A 19,631-nucleotide genomic window follows, 5' to 3' on the forward strand; every position below is an offset into this window, starting at 1 on the left:
ATAAATAACAGTTGAACTAAAATCATATTCATTGCATTGTTTCAGCATCATTTTATTGTTTAAATATGGCTAGCTCTAATTTCAAAAATGGGGAAAGAAAAAGGAGAGGTAAAAACCCTGAATCTACAGAAACTTAATGGCTTATGAAATCTAAGCTGTTCATAGGTCAATAATGAACAACATACTCCTCTTTAACTTAGCGTTCTTTTGTGTTTCCAGCTGAAATGCACTGAAGATCAGGGTTTCTATAGTTACAGAATGGAGTTTCAGAATATATTTATTTCAGTGTTGAGAGTAGAATATTTGAGCGGAAACAGATGAAGAAAATTCTTCAAATCTAACCTCAGATATGAAAGCAATATGCTCCACTAAGAGTTTCTACTTGCACCCAACGTACAACAGTTGGGAGGAGATCAAGGAAGACTTCAGATAAGGTTGACTGCCAAGTGGAAAGATGCTCACTGAGAAAATGCCTACTCCGAGCTACTTCAGCTTTTCTCAGTTTTAATCCAAGTGCAAATGCTAATTCATATTCATCTCTGCCCTGACTTTATCCTGGCTTCTTTGAATTAACCAGCCTAATTATGGGAACACTAGTACATCAGATGACGCCAAAATGACTGTAACATGCAGAGAATATATGGTTATTTGATTAGGCTATGCAAATAAATTCTGCATAAAGTGACAGAACTCACATGGGCCCCAAACATAAATAATATTAGGCTGAACTCAATATTCTATTCTAAGAATTGCTTAGAGCATTCTAACTTTTCCCCCCCTGGTTTCTAAGTTCATCCCTTTCATATTTCTTAAGAAATGTTTCTATTAGGCCATTTTAGTGGTTCATCACTTAAATCTCAAACGGGTTGCAAAGACTAAGTCAGATGGACAGACAGACACACACAAACAAACCTAATATTTGCTATGGTTTATTACTAATCTTCAAACAAGCAATAAAAAAAGTAAAAAAAAAATTAAGTCTTATTGTATAGGTGACAGATTTTGGTTCACTCAAGAAGGAAGTCAGACAAAGGATTAATCTCCAAAATATACAAGCAGCTCATGCAGCTCAATATCAAAAGAATAAACAACCCAATCCAAAAATGTGCAGAAGACCTAAATAGACATTTCTCCAAAGAAGACATACAGATGGCCAACAAACACATGAAAAGATGCTCAATATCACTAATGATCAGAGAAATGCAAATCAAACCCACAATGAGGTATCACTTCACACCGGTCAGAATGGCCATCATCAAAAAATCTACAAGCAATAAATGCTCGAGAGTGTGTGAAGAAAAGGGAACCCTCTTGCACTGTTGGTGGGAATGTAAACTGATATAGCCACTATGGAGAACAGCATGGAAGTTCCTTAGAAAACTAAAAATAGAACTACCATATGACCCAGCAATCCCACTACTGGGCATATACCCTGAGAAAACCTTAATTCAAAAAGATATATGTACCACAATGTTCACTGCAGCACTATTTACAATATCCAGGATATGGAAACAACCTAAATGTCCACTGACAGATGAATGGATAAAGAAGATGTGGCACATATATACAATGGAATATTACTCAGCTCTAAAAAGGAACGAAACTGAGTTATTTGTAGTGAGGTGGAAGGACCTAGAGTCTGTCATACAGAGTGAAGCAAGTCAGAAAGAGAAAAATAAATACCGTATGCTAACGCATATATATGGAACCTAGAAAACTGGTACTGATGAACCTAGTAGTAGGGCAGGAATAAAGATGCAGATGTTGAGAATGGACTTGAGGACACAACAGGGGAAGGCGAGGCTGGGATGTAGTGAGAGAGTAGCACTGACATATATACACTACCAAACGTAAAATAGCTAGCTAGTGGGAAGCAGCCACATAGCACAGGGAGATCAGCTCGGTGCTTTGTGACAACCTAGAGGGGTGGGATAGGGAGGGTGGTAGGGAGGCTCAAGAGAGAGGGGATATGGGGATATATGTATGCATATGGCTGATTCACTTTGTTGTACAGCGAAACTAACACAACATTGTAAAGCAATTATACTCCAATAAAGATGTATAAAAAAAAAGGAAGTCAGAAAGTTGTGACTTCTACTTGGGTTGAAAGTTTCTTGAATGATAACGATGATGATGATATAAGTGGTAGCTGAAGTTTTAACATATAATTATTAATGAAAAATTCCTTCACATTTACATCATCTCATTTGGCCCCGACATGCAGCAAGTGTGGTATTCTCAACCCCATTTTATGGCTGGGAAAGCTAAGACTTGAAGCTTGCCAAATTAGAAAGTGGTAGAAACAGGGCCTGAGCACACATCTTTTAACAGCTAACTTCAGTGTCTGGCCACATCCACTCTGTTTGGGAAGCAATACTTAAGGACCTTCCATGCCTCCCATATCCAATGGGTTACAACAAACATGAGATTTTAGATGGTCACCCACAATTTTAAGACCAATATAGTTCCTTAGACGTCTGGACTGAGTTTCTCACAAATGACAGCCATTCCCCTTCCTTGCATCGCAAATCCCAAATGTCCTGAATTAAATAAACCATAACCAAACTCAAGCAAAGGGTCACTGAGATAATACCTGTTATGACAGGCTCGCCTCAAAACTCAGAATAAATTTGCTTTTAACACTGAAATTCAGGTTAGCTAGATGTCTATTTGCAATGTTACATCAGAAACATTGGACTGATCTCTCTCCTCAACAGTCTTTACATTCACTGCATCCCCAACAATAGTTGTGTTTTTCTATCCCAGAGGCTCATGTCGATTGCCTCTTGGGGATCTCTGCAAACCCTTCTCATGGGTAGCAGGGGATGTGGCTTATCTTTTTTCTTCACTTGCCTCAACCCTGTCCTTTCTCCTAGTGCTTCTTGGGATACATGTGGATAGTTTATTGCCAAGATCAGTTAGGGTGGAGAAATAGGGCCCTACATAATGCTATGTTGTTTTGAGCATCAAAAGTTCAAACTCTGAAGAAAGGAAAACATATATCATTTGAGTAAGCACAGAAGTATTAGAAGCTATGCTAAACTTTACCTGTATTATCTATAATCTGTACAGTGATCCAGGGCTTAAGATGGAGCTGGGCATATAGTAGGTGCTTAATCTTTGTTGGTAAATGAATGAATGAATCATCAAGGAGGCTACTGGTTCTTGACCTGGGTGTGAAAACCAAGGCTCAGAGAGTTGAAGTGACTTGCCCAAACAACCAGTGTTTCTGATTAAAAAGTTGTTGACCATTTTACGACTTTTTTATTGTACTTGGTAGGAATCTATGTAAATGTTTAGCATCACCTTATCTAGTTATTTTACTGAGACTCCTTTAGCAGAAATACACGATGTTAAGACCCATAGATCTTTACCTAAGGGAATGGTGGGTCACCTGTGTAGAAAGACTGAATTGCGATGAAAGGACTGACACACTTCTCTCACACTCAAGAGGCAAGCAATTAATTAGATTATTTAAGCAGAAATAATCCTCTCCGCCCTGGTTTGGTCACTGACCAAAATACTGAAAACATAAACTGGATGGCAAAACTTGAGCAATCAATTCTGACACCTAGCGTCTCCAGAGAATACCACATGGTCATGCTTTAATGAGCCCAACTGTCTTCCTCTGCCTTCTCACCCATCTCCCATCTGGTGTTTTCAGGTTCCCGCCAAACAAACAATGAGGGCAGGCTTGGAGCAATGGATGGTGGGAACATCATTTGGTGCTGGGTATCCCTTTGCCTGTGCTCCATAAGGCCCTGTTGCAAGGAGAATTGAAATACCATATAGGTTACCGGCCACAGGCTTGCAGGGAAGCTAAGTGAGTAAACCCTTATGCAATGCTAGGTGCAAGCTGTCATCTGACAGCCCAGGTGACAGTCACTGTGGGGCAATGAATAGAGACTTGGATTAAGAGACAGTGGAACAAATCCTAGTTTGGCACCTCAGAAACTATGTAATCTCAGAAAAGAGAGATTCTGTGCTAAAAGCCCAGGTTTTGAAGTCTCACAAGTCTGGGTTGGAATTCTGCATCTGCCACTTATTAGCTCTATGACTTAGGGCAGGTCACTCAACCTCTTAGGATCTCAGGTTTCATGTTGGTGAAATTAGGATATTAACACAGACTTGAAAAATTATGGTGAATTTATTTTTAAAGATTCTTTTTTTTTTTTAAATTTAATGAATTTATTTTTGGCTGTGTTGGGTCTTCGTTGCTGTGTGCGGGCTTTCTCTAGTTGCGGCGAGCGGGTGCTACTCTTTGTTGCGGTGCGCAGACTTCTCATTGTGGTGGCTTTTCTTGTTGCAGAGCATGGGCTCTAGGTGTGCGGGCTTCAGTATTTGTGGCACGCAGGCTCAGTAGTTGTGGCACACGGGCTTAGTTGCTCCACGGCATGTGGGATCTTCCTGGGACCAGGGATCGAACCCGTGTCCCCTGCATTGGCAGGCGGATTCTTAACCACTGCGTCACCAGGGAAGTCCCTATGGTGAATATTAAATAATACAAAAAATTGGTTAGCATAGTATTTAAAATGTAATAAGAACTCCTTAATTGTCAAGGGCTTCCTCCAGTATACCCTTGGGGTAGTGAAAAGCCATCTGGTCTGGCTACAGAGAGAACTGGGTTCAGCCAGTGGCTGACTGTGCATCCTTGGGCAAGTTACTTGACTTCTCTGATCTTCAGTTTCCTTATGAAGCTTTTGTAAAGATTAAAGAAAATCTTGTATTTGAAAGCACCTGGCACAATATATACTCTATCATCAGATGGCATTCATTCCTCTGCTGCCCTTTCACTTCCCTTGATACCTGCTATGGACTGAATGTTTGTGTCCACATAAAATTCATATGTTGAAGCCCTAATCCCTAGTGTGGTGGTCTCTGGTGGTGAGGTATTGGGAGGTAATTAGGTTATGAGGGTGGAGTCCTCATCAATCAAATTAGTGTCCAAAATGAAGAAATACGAGAGAAAAGATCTTTCTTTCTCTGCCATATGAGGAAACAGCAATAAGGCCATCTGCAAACCAGGAAGAGGGCCCTCTCTGAGAACTCGATCAGCCAGTGCCTTGATTTTGGACTCCACAACTGCAAAAAATAAATGTCTGTTGTATAAGTCACCCAGTGAATGGTATTCTGTAATAGCTGCCCGAACTAAGACAGCACCTTTATTTACAATATAGCCCTCACCACAGTGTAGCTGTGCCATAGTTACATGTTGGTCCTACAAACATTGGGCTCCAGGCAGTGACTGGATGATAGCACCTGGCACACAGAAGCTGCTCAAGCAGTGCTTGATGAATTGAATTTTGTCAATTCTTATTTTTATAATGGTGGGAGGCAGGATTGCATATGAGTTAAGAGCGTTATAGCTTGGAATAAAATCCCAGTTATGCCATTTATTAGCTGGGCAGTATAGGCAAGTAAATTAATCTCTCTCTGCTTCAAACTCCTGGTTTGTAAAATGAGGCTAATTATATTACCTTCCCCATAGGGTTGTAATGAGGTTTAAATAAGTTAATTGTAAAGGGCTTAGATCAGTGTCTAGCATGCTCTAGGAGCATTTATTTAAGTAAAATTTATTTACCAACTTCTAAAAAGAAGGAGGGAAAAGGCAATGACTTTCATACTCATCTTACGACTTCATAGGATGTTTAAATAGAATCATCAAGAGAGAAACATTTTTGTAAAGGGTGAAGTCATAAGGGATGTTATCCATTATGAGATTTTTCCAGACCAGCTCTACGAGCTGAACTATATTTATAAAAGGGGGTAGAGAGGAATTAAGCATAACCCTAATCTAATAATAAGTCATATTGATACCAGTAACCATTTATTCTGAGCTATAGTTATAAGATGCTGAATGCAGTATAAAATAAGAGTGCCTCCTTTAGAAGTTAAACATTAAAGAGCAGCCCTAGGGAAGGCTCATGATATATTTTATTTTATTTTTTGTAATTTCTTTAAAGGAATTTTTTCTTTTTTAATATTTATTTATTTTTGGCTGCATTGGGTCTTTGTTTTTGGGTCTTCATTGCTGCACTCTTTCTCCAGTTGTGGAGAGCAGGGGCTACTCTTTGTTGTGGTGCGCGGGCTTCACACTGCTGTGGCTTCTCTTGTGGAGCACAGGCTCTAGGTGCATGGGCTTCAGTATTTGTGGCACCTCGGCTCGTGTGCTCTAGAGCGCAGGCTCAGTAGTTGTGGTGCACGGGCTTAGTTGTTCTGCGGCATGTGGGAGTTTCCCAGACAAGGGATTGAACCCGTGTCCCCTGCTCTGGCAGGCAGATTCTTTTTTTTAAATTAATTAATTAATTTTTGGCTGCCTTGGGTCTTTGTTGCTGTGCGCGGGCTTTTCTCTAGTTGTGGTGAGCGGGGGCTACTCTTCATTGTGGTGCGCGGGCTTCTCATTGCAGTGGCTTCTCTTGTTGCAGAGCACAGGCTCTAGGCACACAGGCTTCAGTAGCTGTGGCACGCAGGCTCAGTAGCTGTGGCTCGCGGGCTCTAGAGCGCAGGCTCAGTAGTTGTGGCACATGGCCTTAGTTGCTCCGTAGCATGTGGGATCTTCCCGGACCAGGGCTCAAACCCATGTCCCCTATATTGGCATGTGTATTCTTAACCACTGCGCCACCAGGGAAGCCCTCATGACAGATTTTAAACTGCACTAAAATAAGCACAGAAGAACGCTTTGTGGGGTATGATTATAAGTGATTTTTTTTTTTTTTTTTTTTGCGGTACGCGGGCCTCTCACTGTTGTGGCCTCTCCCGTTGGCAGAGCACAGGCTCCGGGCGCGCAGGCTCAGCGGCCATGGCTCACGGGCCCAGCCGCTCCGCAGCATGTGGGATCTTCCCGGACCGGGGCACGAACCCATGTCCCCTGCATCGGCAGGCGGACTCTCAACCACTGTGCCACCAGGGAAGCCCTATTAGTGATTTTTATTTCTTCTTTTCTAAATGTTTCCTTTTTTTTTCAATGAAATGTGTTACTTTTATAAACACATAAAACAATAATAGTAACATTTTTGGAAAGAGTTAAAATCCTGAGGAGAAAATCTGACAGAGATTGATTTACAGCCATACACACACACACACACACGAGATGGCGGGTGGGCTACTGTACCCTTCATGAGACAGAATACAAATATCAACATTAGAGTCACTAGACAAACTTCTTCTCCAGGCCAGCTGTAGCATGGCTGTTAGGATGGCCTTTATCCAAAACAGGAGAGAGAGCCAGTTCAAGAATGACCACCAGCAGGCAGAAAATTACCCCAGGAGGACTAGCACTGAGAATGTTCCTTAGCGGGGAAATGATGTGCAATTGAACAAATGAAGGACAATTGACAAGACTGACTAGAATCACAGAACCTCAGGGTTGGAAAGTGGCTGTAAATCCTATAGTTCAACTGTCCCACCCAACGTTTGATTCCCTTTTATAATACTTCCTGCCACTGAATCTTCTATTATCAGAATCACCTGGAGGAACTTACATACCAATACAGATCTCCAGGACCCACTCCAGATGGACTGAATCAGAATCACTGTGTGTGGGGGGGAGGGGCATATCTAAGTCTTCACAATGTACCTTTGGTATGAAAACCATTGTTCTAGGTCACTGTCTTCCCAGGTAATCCATATCATCTCTAGTCAGCTCCAACTACTAAAAGGATTTTTTAAAAAGTGAGTTGAAATCTATTCCCACACAGCTTTCCTTCTCCACCACATTTCTACCCTTGGGGCCATATTCGATAAGATGGAACCTTCTTCTACAGAACAGCTCCTCAGACAGCTCTGATTAATCACATCAAAGCAAACCGAAATGCATATTGCCTTGACATTTTCTTTTTAAATAAATGGAAATGGAGAAACACAGAATATATACTAGTCCTGAGAGTTACTGCTTTGAATTCAGAAAACACTGCAAACTACAAACTCAGAACATCCTCTCAAAGCAATGTCAGGCAACTATGCAGGAGCCCAGAGGTTTAAAGAACTGTCTGCTGCTGGGAGATTCATAGGCATAGGCTTAGAGGGTGGGAGGGAGCAGCTGCAGAAGAGTCGGCCTGCTGCCCTCTCCCTACATTCACCCTAGGCTATGTGGCCCCAGGCAGAGAAAAATGGGGGACCGGTCTTCTCTGGGGTGCAAATGCCCCACAGAGTTATTTCTGGCTAATTTCATCTTCCCACTATGGCTGGTGCTAGCTCAGTCACTGGGTCACTGTGCATGTGGCAGCACTTGAATACTCAGCTTCATGAGGTTTTTTTTTTTTTTTCCCCCAGTACGCGGGCCTCTCACTGTTGTGGCCTCTTCCGTTGCGGAGCACAGGCGCCGGACGCGCAGGCTCAGCGGCCGTGGCTCACGGGCCCAGCCGCTCCGCGGCATGTGGGATCTTCCCGGACCGGGGCACGAACCCGTGTCCCCTGCATCGGCAGGCGGACTCTCAACCACTGCGCCACCAGGGAAGCCCCATGAGGATTTTTTACATAGGTATTTGGGGTGTTTGCATATGAGGAGGGGAGCCCTTTGTAGCTCAAGAAAAGTTAGTGACTGCTTTGAATAAGCATTATTCCTGACTTAGACTTCATACCATATCTCTTTTCTAGGGTGCAGATAATTTGTTTCTCAGACAATATCTTAGTGCCAGAAGGACAGTCATGGGAAGGAAAGTTCCTTTCTAGTGGTAATGGTCAGAAACCGCTGGGACAGATGAAGGACGTGGCTGTTCTGAAGCCTATTCCCGCCTTTCAAAAGCAGAGTCGAAGAAATGCTTAGAAGAGAAAGAACATAATAGTCTTTACTTGGGAATTACATACAGAACTAATTATCTGAGTGAAAGGAGGGAGTGCTAGGTGGGGTGGGGGACAAGAGTAACTAACGCTATAAAAAACAGCTGTAAACCCACTCTTTGGACCTCACCAGACGTTTGACAGCTCTTATCCCGATTTTGTTTATTTCCCCAATGGAACTGTCATTTTATTTTTTTTAATTCAAGCATACCTGATTTACAATGTTGTGTTAATTTCTGCCGTACAGCAAAGTAATTCAGTTATACATACATACATTCTTTTTTTATATTCTTTTCCATTATGGTTTATCATAGGATACTGAATAAAGTTCTCTGTGCTATGCAGCAGGACCTTGTTGTTTATCCCCAAGTATCTGATTTTGGAATGGAGGTTTTTAGTCTTTTCCCATCAATATCTGGAAGTACTACACAGCCAGGACATGAGCTTTGTAAACAGTCTACTTTACTTGGCTTTCACCTGGCCTTTCTATAAACTTATCCAGTAAACTATGAACCTCTGAAGTAACCCCTCTGAGTTTGTCAGTATACAAGCTGATAAGCATAATCTTGAACACACGAAAGCTGCTAAGTTTTAGGAAGGCAGAATAAGCAGATCCTCTTTCTTTCTTTATCACAGTTGGCAGTTTTGGTAAAACCCTAACATGAGCAGCGTGAGAGCATTTCATTTGTGTCACCTGCCATCACTGACAATTTCCCCGCGGACTGACTATCCTACTCAAAGAGATATTTTGTGAACAGTCTGCCACATCTTCATCTTCCCTCACCTCCACTCCCTGGAGAGCTGAGCAGCAAATCCTCTGAAACAAAAAAGGCATTCTTACCTCCGCTTGCTGGGGATGACCCCCATCTCCTCACTGTCGCCCTCCAGCGTGACTCTCCTGGCTTGCCACCACTCATCATCAGAGGCGTTGATAACGTGGAGAATGTCTCCATATTTAAAACTAAGTCCTTGACTTGGCAGCCCACTGTCCTTGCTCTTGTCGTAGTCAAACATGGCTCTGGAGGAAATGACAAGAGAGAGAACATTGTTAGGAATCTCTGGCAGCACAGATCTAGGATTCACCATTCTGACTGTTCATTCCTGCCCTGAGAACCCATTGCCCATTGGATACCAACTCCCAGGACTAACCCCTGGAATCGCAGTCAACATTCCTGCTGCTTTGGTCACAAATCACGATTAGTTCTTACTTCTCCCAGGAGGATGCGAGGCAGGTTAGTACTCTCTCACTACAATCAAATTTTACAAATCACTAGAAAGGAAGAATGAAGAGAACCATGGCATCTTTCTGAATGCAGCATGGTAACAACTTCCATGTCCTCCCACAGGGGACTGGGACCCTTCCACTCACTGGAGTATTGGACTATCACTAAAATTGGATGGTTGTAGAGGTTAATTTAATGACATTACTAAATGCTCACAAAGCAATAATGAAAATACACCTTTGTTTATGTGTATGTATATAGACACATAGATCAAAATATGAACAAGGGACTTCCCTGTCTGTCCAGTGGTTAAGACTCCATGCTTCCAATGCAGGAGGGGAGGCTTTGATCCCTGGTTGGGGAACTAAGATCCCACATGCCGCACGGTGCGGGCAAAGAACAAAAAATGATATGAACAAGATAAATTGCTTCCATAGTATACTAAGCCTATCTCATCATTGCATTTATCACGCTGAATTGTAATTCTTCCTTTATGTAGCATGTTTTCCCCACTAAAGAGTCTTTGCTGAGCCTTTGCCGAGCCCAACACGCTGTAATATATATGACTGATGGGGTGAGGGAGTTGGAAGCAGAATTACGATGATTGAGACCTCAGTGACGAGCTGTTGTCCCAAGCAGCTGACAATCTGTCTCAAGTTTTACATTGTCCGCCTCCTCCTGTATCTCCCACAAACCATCACCACATGCATACAACATGAGATTTCCCCGGAGAAGCAGATTTTGCCACATCCCTGTTTATTCCCCTTTGATTCCATTCTAAGAATTTCCTTAGAGTGTAGCCACTATGCAAGCAAAATTAGCTAGATCTGATGAACAGGTCTGTCTAAAATCACTGAGGACCAAGTATGATTCTTTTTCTTTCTTTCTTTTTTTTCCTCATGAAAGAAATGTCACATCTGCTGTCATGGCAACCCAAAAGAGCTGAAGGCAGCATCTACAGCTCTCAAATACTGCAGGGAAAGTTGAATTACTCGCAACACAGCCCCTTTTTCCATTAATTATGTCCCCAGGTGAAGGAATATGGGCTGGGTGGGGGCGAGGTCTCAGCTCCTAGAATGACTCATTTCCACCCGACCATCTGCATCTTCTCTACCAAAGACTTCACAAAACCCCAGCCAGGAAAAGGGGACTGAGAGAAGGCAGAGACCCACTCCTGACTCTGTCACTTCTCTGGCTGGCTGATGTGACACAAATTAACATTCCTGAACCACAGGTTTTTAAATGTAAAATTAGTCCAATAACTGTATTCACGTGGAGCTGCGGCGAGCATTAATGACATAACACATCGGATGCACCCGGCCCATGGTAGGTGCTGTGTAGCATAGTGCGGTATAATAGCGGCTAAGAAACGACTCAGGGGCCACACTGTTAGGGGCCATGTCCTGGTCCTACTACTTCTCTTCTTACTAGTCACATAGCTGGTAACCCAGGAAAGCGCTCTAGCCCCTCTTAGGCCTCAGTTCACTCAAATATAACACAGTGATGACAACAGTGATGATAACGGTACCCCTATCATGGAATTGTTGTATGGATGAAATGCTACCTAAGGTAATATATGTAACGCATACACAAAAGTGCCTACACATAGTGACAATCTTTAAGTATGAACTGTTATTATTATAATTATTACCTCCTTTTCCCCCTTTGAGTGTATACTTATAAAAATCCTTTCTATGGATTCTATTCTGTGCAAAAAAGAGTTAACACAGCAATCCTGAGATTACATCCTTAAAAAGGCCTGCTTACAAGGACAGCCCTTGGCTGACATCTGGGAACTTAGTTTTGGGGAGGGTTCTTACCATTTCCTATTAAGAACAGCTCACTGTGCCTAAGCTGTTTATATAAACAATACCATTTAAGCTGAATACCTGCTTTTCCCTTGGGAGTCTGGAATTGCAGCAGGTGCCAGGCAGTGAGGGTGCCTACGTGACCAGCCTGCAATAAAATCTCTGGACACTGAGTCTGTAAGGAGCTTCCCTGGTAGACAGGGTTTTACACCCATTGTCACGATTTGTTGCTGGAGGAATCAGGCATCTCCTGTGTGACTCCACTGGGAGGAGACTCCTGGAAGCTTCACCTAGTTTCCTCTAGACTTTGTCCCATGCACCTTTCCCTTCACTGAGTTTGCTTTGGATCCATTTCCTATAATAAATCACAGTCATGAGGATGACTATGCTGAGTCCGATGAGCCCTCCTAGTACATCATCGACCTTGACAGTTGTCTTTGGGACCCCCAACACTCGCTGTATAGATTGGAAGGCATATTCACATACACTTCCTCATTTGTGACTCAATACATTCCTACAAAGAAGGCACAATGGATATAGTACTTCCTATCCCCTTTTTACAGATGAGGGGCAAACCTAGCAAGGACCCCTAACTAACCCCAGGACACATGGCTTAGAGGCAGCAAGCTGGGGCTGGAGCGTGTGTCTCCCGACGCTAAGTCCTAGTTCGGTGCTCTTCACCTTGTTCCCCCCCACCCCCCCCCGCCTCAATCTGGGAGGTGGTGAAGGTGGTGACAGGGTGGCAAGGAGGATAATCATGATGACAACCACTACTTATGCCCATATTAGGGGCCTGGCACTTTGTATTCATTGTCTTATTTGACATCGTAACAACCTGAAAGGTAAAAATTAGTACCCCTGTTTTACAGATGGCGGAGGAGGTTCAGGAAGTTAAGGAACCTGCCTTAGGTCACAAGTACACACATGGTAGACACTGAATCTAGAATAAGGTTTGTCTGACTCCAAAACCCACATTCGTGGCCATTTCATTATCAGGCTCAATTTCCCAGCCTGTCGCCCTCTGGCTGTGCTCACGACTTAGCAGTACCAGGAACTTTTAATCTTCCCTTCAGAGCTGACCACCTCTTCTCCCCCAAATCCCTGCAGTTCCCTTACTGCTCAGTTCTTGTCCCAGTATTCCTATCCTAAGGTCCCCTAACCTCTAGTGTGGCTCCAGGCTCCTTCTGGATTGTAAAGCGTGGGGAGTGGAGGTAGAAAAGCCATCAGGAAAGCTGGCAGATGGTGGCCAAGAAGGCAGGCTATAGGGTCAGACTGCCTGGGTTTGCAACTTTTTAACGTGTGTGATCTTGAACAAGTTACTTAACCTCTCTGGGTTTCAAGCTTTCTTTTCTTTTCCTTTTTTAAAAGCAAATTTATTATTTATTTATTTATTTTTGGCTGCACTGGGTCTCTGTTGCTGCGCGCAGGCTTTCTCTAGCTGCGGCCAGTGGGGGCTACTCTTCGTTGTGTGGGCTTCTCATTGCGGAGGCTTCTCTTGTTGCGGAGCGCAGGCTCTAGGTGCGTGGGCTTCAGTAGTTGTGGCATGCGGGTTCAGTAGTTGTGGCTCGCGGGCTCTAGAGTGCAGGCTCAGTAGTTGTGATGCACGGGCTTATGTGCTCCGCAGCATGTGGGATCTTCCTGGACCAGGGATTGAACCCGTGTCCCCTGCATTAGCAGGCGGATTCTTAACCACTGCGCCCCCAAGGGAAGTCCCTCAAGCTTTCTTAACTGTAAAACTGGCATAGTAATAACACCAGCCACCTCAAAGAGTTGCAGTGAGGATTAAATGAAATAAGATATGTAAAGTGTTGTAACACCAGCCTGGCAGTAGCAAGTGCTCAGTAAACGCTAGCTATTATTACTATGATAATTATTATTCTGAAAAACGCACTGGGATTTGAATCAGGGGATCTGGGTCCCAACTGTGCCACTTAGTAGCTGTCTTATGGACTGTGTACAAAGACGTCTAAAACACCTTACTATCCTCAGGACCCAGTACAGTGCTGGGCACAAAGCAGACCCTCAGGAAGGTCTGTGGAAATATTTCAGATGACCTTTGAAAGCCCCGCTTCTTTCAAGCCTCAGCGACCCTGTGTGCAAGGGGAGGGGAATAGAGACCAATCCCGAAGGTCCCCACCAGGTCAGACATTAATTCTGCTGGGCTTCATTCTAGTCCCAAGTATTCTTGAGGGGAGATTTCCCACCCTTGGGATCAGCAACATGCTCTTTCCATGAGTTCTATTTCTCTTGGACAATCTTGGACAATCTGCCCCTCTAGGATTACACTGATTCAGACTTGTCAGGTCCCTAAAAGCAAGCAGCTGACACATTTCAGCAGCTTTTAGCTCCTTTGGATATTAATGGATCGTCACATCTGGGAAAAACGCTACAGTGTCCCATCACCTATTTTAAAAAGCGATAAGCTGTTTTTAATTTGCTTTATGTGCTAATTCATCACAGCAACTTTTATAAAATGCCATTAAGACTCACACTTTTCACCCAGGGTGCTTTAACAAGTCCATTAGACAAGTAGAATTAGACATGAATAATGCAACGACTCTCCCATCCCTCCTGCCCCTCCTGCATTTCAACATGTGGCGGGTGGCCCCTTGCCAACAGGGGAAGTCTAGGAAAGGAAGTGGGGGTGTGAAGCAGCTGCTTATCCTCATGGCTGTGCAACCTGGCTGTGGAGACCTAGGTACCAGACCAAAATTGTGCTTTTTAAGTGTCCCACAATATGCTAGACCTTATATTCATTGTCTCCCTCAATTTACTGGGTAGGCAAGCCAGCATACGGGTTATATGCCAAGCTTTGGAGAGAGAAAAGTTCTGGATTTAATTCCCAACTCTGTCATCACTAGTTGTGAATCTGGGGCCTGTGACTTAACCTCTTAGCTGACCTCTTAACCATAGATGACTACTCCCTCATCAGTGAAGCTCAGGTAACGATGGCATTGACTCACAAGATTGTTATGGAGATACAACAACGGGATGGGGCCTGTAAAGTACACAAGACCAGCACAGGATGAATTCCACTTTGTCAGATTACGATCCTGCCACGTAAGCAATTTTTTTTTTTTTTTTTTGCGGTACCCGAGCCTCTCACTGTTGTGGCCTCTCCCGCTGCGGAGCACAGGCTCCGGACGCGCAGGCTCAGTGGCCATGGCTCACGGGCCCAGCCGCTCCACGGCATGTGGGTGGGATCTTCCCGGACCGGGGCACGAACCCGTGTCCCCTGCATCAGCAGGCTGACTCTCAACCACTGCGCCACCAGGGAAGCCCCTGCCACATAAGCATTTTTGATCTCATAAAGGAAATGAGAGCCGAAATGAAAAAAGCTAGTAAGTGGCAGAACCAGAATTCAAAGACAGATGTGTCTGAATCAAGAAGCCCGTGCTCCTGACTGTAAGAACCCAGCTTGGAACTCCCGATAAAGGATGTTGTACTTAGATCTCATCCCCGAAGATTTCATGATTGGATGGTTGCATTGATGATGACACCGTGGACTAGACTTCAGGAGAGAGGCACATGTACTTTACTGAGCCCACATTCAGTTCTCACACTGCCCTGCAGTGCATATTTTGGCCTTGTGTTGCAGATGAGGAAACACAAACTTGGATAAATTAAGCAACATGTCCAGTGTCACACCAGCTATCAAGGTGTGTTTCAGCTGTCATGTTCTATGCCTTTGTTCTTTAAGACACTTTGGGGAAATGAGGTAACTTTCCATGTGGCTGACATTTATGTGCCTCATAGGACTGTTTGTGTTGTGAAGGTCATTCTGTGTCATCTCCTTCATCAATCCAAAAACTCATTCACTGGGAGTTAAGTGCCCCTCTCATATACTCTTACCTCATCCTGTATTGTGTTTTTTAACATTTGCAAATTCTAGTTTGCATGAGCATGGAAGGTGGGGAAGGTTCATATTCCTCCTATCCCCAGAATCTACCCCATAACAGATGCCCAATAAAAGTGATTTTCTGTTATTCAGTCTATCACCTATGCTTGTCACAGGGCAATCCCTGGAATTCAACAGTTTGTTTTCTTTCCTATAAGGCCTGGGCAGTTGGAAATAGCAGGTAAAGAAGGCCTGAGTGACACCCAGCATAGGCCTTCCTGTCTTTCTTAGGAAATGATGAACATATGTGCCATATGTGTGATTGTGTCTCTCAAGTCAGAACATATCCATCCCAGGTAGAGGGATACACGCAGCTCTGTACCGATTACTCCTCACATCTCTCTGAGGAGCCACCCACACCCCTGTGGATGAGTCATCGTGTCCAAACTTACTGAGCTCTATCAAGGCCACTTATTTCCCCACTCACCTCAATAATGAATTGCCTTCGGTGAGAGTGGTGGCTAAAGCCGTCACCAAATCAGTCTTAGTGGATGGGAACACGTTAGCCTCTGTCAATCCTTGTAAGAGGTCATTGACTACGATGCCATTGTTTATTGAGTGACTGCTGAGCACGTGGTAAGCCTACAACATACATGTCAGGCACTGTTCTGGGTATTTATTATCTGTGATTCAAAAGATAGCCCTTAGGGGCTTCCTTGGTGGTGCAGTGGTTGGGGGTCCGCCTGCCGATGCAGGGGACGCGGGTTCGTGCCCCGGTCCGGGAGGATCCCGTGTGCCGCGGAGCGGCTGGGCCCGTGGGCCATGGCTGCTGGGCCTGTGCGTCCGGAGCCTGTGCTCTGCAGCGGGAGAGGCTGCAGCAGTGAGAGGCCTGCGTACCGCAAAAAAAAAAAAAAAAAAAAAAGATAGCCCTTATAATGCAGGCATCGTTCCCATTTTACAGAAGGGTAAATACACTATATGCCATGGACTGTGGTATCCCATGGGTTATACCTTGTAATAATTAGTAACCTAATAAGGCAGGTTTGTGCTCTTTAAAGACACCCTTCTCAGCACACAAGTGTTTCCTTTTATGTTACAAGGTTATTGGAAAAATGTCAATTTCTACTGGACGCAAGGAACCAGGCAGTCACTATCATGACTGAAGGTGGAACTAATCGGGCACTGACCAGAGATCCTCACAGCCTAGGCCTCTGCACAGCAGTGGCATTTTGATTATAATCAGGGAAGAAGCATCATTTCTGGGGGCAACAACTCCCTGTCTCTCTCAGTCTCTCCTGAGTCTCTAGGGACAATTCCCCGAGGGACATGGCATGAGCCGACTTCACATGTCTAGAGGTCTGCATGTTGATCATTGCAGACAACTCATCATCAGGGTCTCCAGGGATGGGGCCCATTCCAGGCTGCCCTCCCTCTCTCCCGGGGTGTCCTAGCATCTGTCAGGTTGGTTTACACTGCAGCGCCGACTGACAGGCCCCCCATCTGAGGGAAGGAGAGGCAAATCTGAACCTGCCCAAAGGCAGGCTTGACAGACCACAACGAATGGTACTACAGGTTTCAGGGCTGGGTAAGGCTGTAAAGATTAATCTTAAAATCATTGTCTTTTGGGCTTCCCTGGTGGCGCAGTGGTTGAGAGTCCACCTGCCGATGCAGGGGACATGGGTTTATGCCCCAGTCCAGGAAGATCCCACATGCCGTGGAGCGGCTGGGCCCGTGAGCCATGGCCGCTGAGCCTGCACGTGCAGAGCCTGTGCTCCGCAACGGGAGAGGCCACAACAGTGAGAGGCCCGCATACCGCAAAAAAAAAAAAAAAAAAAAATCATTGTCTTTTCCCCCAGATGCCATCAGCTGGCTACTCAGAAAATGAAATATGGGAAAGAGGAACATGGCCAGGATGAATAGCCCAGGTTTTATGACAGTTCTAAAAGCTCTTATGTTCTGGCCTTGTTTGTCAGACAATCAAGATATATTAATCAAGATATTTCAGAAAGGCTGACAAAGCCCTGACCGTAGCCTTTTATTTCTGATCTGAGCTAAAAATGTACAGCAAACTTTGGTATCTACTTTTTAGGGTCTTACTGTCACAAATTAGTAAGCTTGCAGTGGAGAAAAAGAATATCCTGATTTGGAATTTCATTATTGCTGATACACAATTACCATCTAAATATTTAAATTTATACACAGAGGACTCAGGTCAAGATCATGAGACATGAACATTAGATAGTCCTGGGTTCAAACAGCTCCTCTGCCATTTAAGCAGCTGTATGATTTTCATCTCTGTACCTAGGCCTCCCAAGGGATAAAATGAGGGGCAAGAATTCCTGTCCAACAGAGTCCTTATAAGAATTACATATACCAGAGCTTTTAGAACCCAGTAAGTCCTCAGTGTTTGTTCATTGAGTCTAGAATCTAAGTTTCTTCCCTGTAAATTCCATCCCTTTTTTCTAGTGTTGCTCACTGGAGCATAAACAAAGCAACCCTACCTCTGCTTTCCAATAACACTTTCTTTTAAGTATTTACTGAATGACTAGTGATATCAGCTGACACATGCCAGGCCTAGAAGGTGTTGGAGAAAGTTCATTTCTCTCATGAGCAAATAAAAAAGGGGAGAAAGACATCCAAGAATAGTCCACACAACTACCCCAAATTCTTAGTGGTAGTTTATCAGGGTTGGTGATGAAATTCACATACCACAAAACCTGACTATTGGATAATCACTTCAGCTCTCTCAATATTGAGTTTGTTTTGTTTGTCTGTTTGTTTATGAATTTCAGAAAACTGGGTGGAAACTACAGGGCTAGACTGAGGCAAGAGAAAATCTGGAATTAGGGAAAACTTCACCTCAAAATCTCATATATGTCCATAAAGGCTCCCATTATCACCTGTTGAATGAGGGCAGACAGAGAAGACAAGAGATGGTTCCTTACTCACCCAGGTAAAACACTGAGTTCAGGATGTGATTTAACTTACATGCACGGAAATGAGATAACAGTTATTTAAATATTAAATGCAACATTATTTACAGAGTGCCTATTATGTGCCAATCATTATGATGTGCTGAGGGCTCAGAAATACACAAGAGGCTTGCTTCTTGTCCTCATGGAGCTTAATATTTGGTTGAGGATACTGGTAAGGGATATATTCGTTCAGCTACTCAATTATTCATTCATCAAATATTTACTGAGCACATACCAATGATGATTCTGGAGCTTATCAGTGAATGAAAACAGACAAAATTTCATGCCTTCATGGAGCTTATGTTCTAGTGAGAAAAGATGGGCAAAAAACAATAAACCTAATAAATAAGCAAACAGTAATATTAGGTTAGGAGTAGCTAGTTGGTATAGAACAAGTAAAAAATAGAGCAGAATAAGAGGCATCAGGATTTTGAGATGGGGTTGAGTTGTGGTGGTGGTGAAGGTTGCATTTGTAAATAGGCTGGTCAAAGTAGGGCTCACTGAGAAAGACATCTGAGCCGAGGCTCGAAGGAGGCGAGGGAATTAGTCATGCTGGCATCTGAGGAAAGTGTTCTAAGAAGAGGGAACAGCCAGTGCAAAGGCCCTAAATATAGTTAAAATCGAGCATGACGTGTAATATACTAAGAATTAGTGTGGGGTGCCACAGGATGGCACAGCAGGATCCCCCATTAGGTGCTCAGAAAGGAGTTGACGAATGAAGGGACAATTCTCCCAGCTCCACTAGCTGAGAGGTGGTAGCACCCCTCCCACCCCACCCAACTGACTAGACATGTCCTTCAGGCTTTGTCCTAAAGGGAACCCCTTCTGTAATAATAGTGATCTCACATCCTGAGGACTCAGCTTTCTTCCCTCAGCCTCTCCCCCTTCCTACCTCTCCTTGGAAGCATGCACATGAGCTGAGCCATGGAAGGCCTTCCCCTCTTCTCTTGGACACTCTCTACCACAACTCACACAGTGTAGGTGGAATTTTTCAGCCAAGAATTTTTCT

The 19,631-nt window shown here is 44.0% G+C and overlaps 1 protein-coding gene across 4 annotated transcripts in view; it reads right to left on the reverse strand.

Annotated features, from left to right (window-relative positions):
• DLG2 (discs large MAGUK scaffold protein 2) overlaps window positions 1–19,631 on the reverse strand; it is a 534,199-nt gene that overhangs the window by 64,895 nt on the left and 449,673 nt on the right. For all 4 annotated transcript variants that reach the window (XM_027083549.1, XM_027083548.1, XM_027083550.1 and 1 more), the window contains one exon: window positions 9,620–9,796. In XM_027083549.1, the coding sequence (XP_026939350.1) occupies window positions 9,620–9,796 (177 nt within the window). The remainder of the gene's footprint in view (window positions 1–9,619; window positions 9,797–19,631) is intronic.

Source organism: Aethalodelphis obliquidens, unplaced genomic scaffold (assembly GCF_003676395.1).
Source record: "Aethalodelphis obliquidens isolate GAN/ISIS:26980383/991018 unplaced genomic scaffold, ASM367639v1 scaffold50, whole genome shotgun sequence".
Lineage (NCBI taxonomy): Eukaryota > Metazoa > Chordata > Mammalia > Artiodactyla > Delphinidae > Aethalodelphis > Aethalodelphis obliquidens.